The 5,853-nt window shown below is 42.9% G+C and overlaps 1 protein-coding gene across 1 annotated transcript in view; it reads left to right on the top strand.

Annotated features, from left to right (window-relative positions):
* Positions 1-268: 268 nt before the first annotated feature.
* The window catches only part of SYT16 (synaptotagmin 16), a 43,148-nt gene continuing 37,563 nt past the window's right edge, over positions 269-5,853 (top strand). Inside the window, exon 1 of the mRNA XM_009282075.1 lies at positions 269-830. Within this exon, the coding sequence (XP_009280350.1) occupies positions 275-830 (556 nt within the window). The 5' untranslated portion in view covers positions 269-274. The remainder of the gene's footprint in view (positions 831-5,853) is intronic.

Here is a 5,853-nt window from a genome sequence, read left to right as displayed (position 1 = left end):
GCAATTGAATGAAAGCTTTCCAGATCTCTGCAGGAATATGTGTAATTTGTCCATCATTTCTGGATTTCTAGTGGTATTCTCAATGGGTAGAAGTCCTTTTTCCATTTCTCCTCTCAGTTTTAGACATCTTACGTAGATAGTGTGTCGACAGGTGTTGATGGACAAGCAATTTACAGTAATCTCTTATGGTGCTTATTCTGTAGCTCCCTGAATTGTAAGTGACATGCTGGCAAAGCTGAACAACTGATCACCAGATACTGGCATAGTGTTAAACATGGCTTCTGAGGCTGCTCAGAATTTCCTTCAGCCACTGTCATCTTGGATGTCTCAAATATACGAAGCTATCCAACAAGCAGGAGACTCTATATCTGCTTCACTGCTGAATTTGAGTGGAGTGGGTCGTAAGTCAGAAGAAGAGAGGAACCGGGACTTGGAGAATAATGGAGGAGTTTATGAGGATTATTCTGAGGAATCAGATGATGAACGACACCTGGACCTCTGGGATGAGGAATACTTGTATCCTAGAGAAGATGGTCACATTGGGGGTCCTGATCTTGCTTCACAAGCCCTTCCTCGTGGCTCTGACATGGGTCTGCAGAGGCAAAAACGGGTTAAAAATATCAGCAGCTTACCGGAGCAGTGTGTTGAAAGCACCAGGTCTTTGACAGCCAATGGATCCTACTGGATGAATGAAGATCTCCAGCCGCTTGATCGGCTTCCTACCATCGCTGAGGAAGAAGGTGAGCCCTCTATGAGGATGGGAGGCCATGAGCACAACCTCAGCATGAGTGGCTCCTTAAAAAGTAATAATGGCAAGGCAAGTTTTGCAGGTAAGCAGCTAGCACGCACCCTGACAGTATTATCCAGACCTCTCTTCTGGTATTGATTTGATTTAGTTGCTAATCTGCTCATTATGTTCTGTGTTGTCTTTGTTTCCCACAGCTAAAATAAAGCTCCCCAAATCCCAAAGAAAAATCTAACCTTTCCTCTTCTGTTTCCGATTCTTCTCTAATTTGTGAAAGTAATCTCATTGAAATAAGTGGAAATCTCCAGGGTGAAATGCTGTGTATTAGAAGGCAATCAAGCCATATTGCGGTAGTCAAGGAGTATTTTGCTCCCCCCGTGTTTTGTTTCTGGTAGCAGGACCCTTCAAAGGGAGTGTTTAGCCTTAAGCCTTTGCTTTGAGAACCATCTGCCTTTGCGTCATTGCTATTAAAGATATATATATAATCTCAAACCTTGTTTCTTTGTGCCAGGAATCTCAAGATGTTACTGTGCCATGTGCTGTGAAATGCTGTACTAAAAAGCCAGCCATATCTCATGATTTTATGGATGAAAGGCTCCCAAATCGCTTTCCTCTCCTCCCACCACCCCCACAGGCTTTTCAAATAAGACTGAAGAGGACAGCAGGCAGGAGATTATGGGAAGGAGAACTGAATTTGATATTTTCAGTTTTAAATAGGCCTAACTATGACTTCTGATCATTAAGTGACATGAACAGCTTTTCAGGCGATTGCGTTCAGGACTGAATTTCAGCCATGTGACTTGTACTCACTAAATATGTGAGTAAATGTGGCTGGAAGTAACCTGGCTCACAGAGGACTGATGGAGACGTGTGTCCCAACCACAAGCAGGAAAGCTTCAGTCCTGCTCACACCATCCTTGGGTCTTGCTGGGTTAAAGCCGTTTTCAGAATTTGGCTTCAAATATCTAAAATCCTTTTTTTTGAATCAGACAGTAGATGCTCTTGAAAATGTTTGTTTTATAATGACCAAGAGCTTTTCATCACTCTTGACTTCTAGGGAAGTCTTACATATTTAGCCATTTCTGTGCAGACTGTGGAAGATCAGCCTGTTTGTTTTTGTATTTAATAGGAATATCAGACTGAGAGGGTATAAACCTTGATGGTGTTCTTTAATGAATGTTAAAATTAGCTCTTTTCTTTATTACTATTCCTCACACTGTTATGGCCAGGGAGTAAATAATTAAAAAGAGCTTTTGGTCTAGCTGTTCTGTCTCCCAAACCGGGACTGCTTGTTTCATATTCCAAATGAACGAATGCCAATTCTCAGGTTAAGCACCCCAGAGCTGTATCTCTTGGAGTCCAGCCTCTAACCTGTACAGATCCCCTACCTTCTGGTACCCCTACACACTGCCTGTGCGATATCCTGCCCGCAGGGTTTGTTCATAGGCACCAAGTCAATGCTGCAGGGCTGGATTTACTGCGTATGCTTGCATCATGTGTCCAGTGTGTGCACAGACGCCATGGAGCAGGGCGTGTAGTGTCCTTCCAGGGAGTGCTGGGGCCATGGATCCTCCTGCACAAGTGCTATCTAGGACGCAACCTTGTCTCCTGCAGAGCCTGTGCACCCAAGAGGAGCTGTTAGAGCGATTCATGGCAAATCCTGGGGTTCCTCGGAGTAGGCTGGGGAGCAGCCATGTGCCAAATGGATTATTCTGATGGTGGCCTCCAGATCTTTGTCCTGGCTCTGGACTACACCCTTGCTCATAGTGGATGGGAGAAAAGGTGGTGAGCTCTCAGGGAAATGGGGACCAGGAATGGGCTGCTGTCACTGTCCGAGCATTTTCTCGCCTGCAGTCTTGTCTGCAGGGACATCTGAGAAAGAGGGTCCTTAGGAGCGTGTGATGGACCAGATGAATTTTCCTGGTGAGAGACACATAGAGTGACAGTCAGATGCCAGAGTAACCCATCACTGCAGCTAAAGGGGAGGGTCACTCTGAACCTCTCTCCCAGCTGAGAGCAGGTACTGATCAAGTTGCTGTTGGACTCTCTTAATATTTATTGGCTTTCCTTCTCAGTAAGCTGTCTGGAGCCATTGTGGACTGGAAGGCTGGTCTTACAGAGCTCCCCAGCACCTACATTGCTGCTGCCTAGAGCTCTCTGCTTCCGCACGAAGCACTTTAGAGGGCATTGCATAGCTTTTTACACCAGAGGGAATGTCACTGCAAATACTCTCAAATAGTCTTTTTGTCTCTGCAATGCACTGCACAAAGGGCCATCCAGTGGTCTCAAGATTATAGTCATGAAGTTGGCTGTTTGAGAGTTGGAGGGCTGGGAGCTGATGCCTTTTTTCTCAGAACTAAGTTGTATAATAGGAGAGAAAGTGCTGAACTGTGATGTGAAAATGTCTTCCACAAGATCTTTGATGTGGAAGAACTCGTTTTGCTCTTCTAAGTGACCCTTCACTTCCAAAACACACACGTGCTCTTTGTATTTCATTTTTCAACTCTTTACTTCCTCTTTTTCCTTTAGATTCATTCTCTAACATCAAGAGTACGAACTCTTCTAATGGTAACCTAGACATGCAGAGAGGCTGTAATACCCTGGCAACTTAAAATTTCAGTCATGGATTAAAATGATCAAGAGAAGATGTTTGAGGTATCCTTATTTGTGTTAGATTTGTTACCTAACCCTAAGTTACAATGTAAGCGAGCATATGAACTTGCTGACATTCAGCAAAGGCATTCAGTAGCATCAATATTAGCTTTGAATATTTTCCTTCCATTTGGCATTTTTTTCCCCATTTCTGCAAAATACGTTTCCTGTTTATCCTTATATTCTTTTCAGAACATTGCATCTTGACTTTATTTCACTTAATGTACCATATTTCTCTCCACAATAGAATATTTTAAAGCTAAATTGGCACAAAACAGTAGCAATGCTGAATGCTTTTTGTTGCCATGGAAATATTTCTGGGCACTTACTGAAGACCTGGTTGCCAATAGTAATGTAACAGAAAATAGATATGCTTCATTTAGCAGCCCCTGGTGATTAAAGAGCCACAGAAACCCGTTACAAGGTCATTCCAATATATAGTTTATTGGGTTTAGGGGGAAAAAAACCCCACCAACCCTAGATGAGAATCAGCTTGTTTTAAAAAAGATGCAAAACAAAATCCAATAGTTGTTCCCCACTCTTAAACTTAGAGCACGCTTCTGAGATGAAATAAAACTGCAGTTAAAAACCATCATTACCCCTTCTCCTTTTTATCAAATATGGTTTTGATCACATTTTTGCCTCCTAGGAAATGTTTCCTAGCTCCCAAAGTAGCTTTTCTGAGTCCCCAAAGCAGCACACACGTTATTGAAAACCATTTTTAGGCTTAGGGATCTAATAAAGTGTTTGAGCAATGAAATTCTTGGGTTCTTAAGTCAAACGTCTGTTAGACACTGTGAGGCATGCTAATCAGCAGGGTGCAGGTTTGGCTGCCGCTGAGTCCTGGTCTGTACTTAAACAGTGCTAGTAATGTTGTGCCAAGTTTTCAAACAAATGTAGGGAAAAGTTTTTTCACTTTGGATGCTTTTGATCCACAGTTTAAAAACGAGGAGGTAGTTCAGCAGGAAATACTGTGACCCAGGTGTTTGGCTGAAGAGGTTAATGATGGGAAGGCAGACCCTTCCATGCATGCAGATCCCTGCCACCATTTGCAAATCATGTAATTGTAAATTTTGCAAATACAGATGAACTTGCTCTTGCAGCTTCCTTGAGACCCTCCTTCGTTGTCTAACCTCAGTGTTTCTGATAGAGAAACTGTCTCCCATCTCAGAACAGGGAGAGAGCAGCCTTTGCATCCCGCCGCGGCTAAGATACCGCTACTCAGCTGACTGGGGGTGGCTGGCAAGAGTGTGGCTGCCAAATCCATCATTGCACGTTTGGCTTAAGAATTGAAAAAAAAGCAGCAGAGCAATAAGCCACTTCTAAAAGCAGTGCACTGCAAGCAGAGGGGTAGAGCTGGCCTGTCCGTCTGCTTCCCAGTCTAAATCTATAGAGAAAAAAAAAGTAGTAACGAAAAAGGTGAAGAGCAGCAATAATTGTGCCATGAATGCAATGGCTTTAGCCCACTTCTTTCTCAGGGCCCATGTCCTTTGCAAACAAAAAGTCAAAGTGACCATTAAGTTAGCAGTTTCAGCAGACACTGCTCTGAAAAGACATGGGGACAGACACGCCAGCAGAACTGAGGCTTCTGAATCAGAGCTGAACTATTTTTGCACTGCGAGTTCTGTGATTGAAGTCTCCCAAGCTGTCTGACACTGTTCATAACACTAGTGTAATTTATAGGTGAGCACTACACTTAAACTGCATGAAGTCTGTAGAGATTTTTTTCCCATCAATTAGACAGTCTCAGTGCTAGCTAAAGATTGCATTTCAGTTGCGCTAAAATAAATTTTTTGACCTTGGAATACTAGGAAGTTTGACGTTCTAATAGGAATCTTGTCTAGATGGCTAGATAGTTATCCTCAATACATGTGTAAGGGGAGGCATGCCTCTGAGGCTCTGGGAGTTGTTAAAACTAGAAAGCACTATTGCATTTACTTACCTTGGCCTCCAGCTTAACAGGGGTCATTGATTTTTGCCAGTAATTGCTGTAGTAGAGGAAATTATTCTTTCTGCTGTATATGAGCACTCCTGACCTCAGTAAATGACCCTTCATACGGCCAGGAATTCCTAGGCAAGAAGTGAGTTTTCATTAGGTCCTATAAACCCATATAGCAAAATATACCGGTAACAAAAAGACATTGCTTGTGTGATAAATAAAACTTCTGCTTGAACCTGAGACCTGAGACGTATATGAGCACTCCTGACCTCAGTAAATGACCCTTCATACGGCCAGGAATTCCTAGGCAAGAAGTGAGTTTTCATTAGGTCCTATAAACCCATATAGCAAAATATACCGGTAACAAAAAGACATTGCTTGTGTGATAAATAAAACTTCTGCTTGAACCTGAGACCTGAGACTAGCTAGATGGCCAGTTTCCATGTAAAGATCCGAAGTGTTGATGAATTTTATCTCCTCTCTGGTTATGGAGTGCTCTAGCCAGAATGTAGCCCTC

This window comes from Aptenodytes forsteri, unplaced genomic scaffold (assembly GCF_000699145.1).
Source record: "Aptenodytes forsteri isolate BGI_AS27 unplaced genomic scaffold, ASM69914v1 Scaffold410, whole genome shotgun sequence".
NCBI lineage: Eukaryota > Metazoa > Chordata > Aves > Sphenisciformes > Spheniscidae > Aptenodytes > Aptenodytes forsteri.
This window is presented reverse-complemented; position numbering and strand designations above follow the sequence as displayed.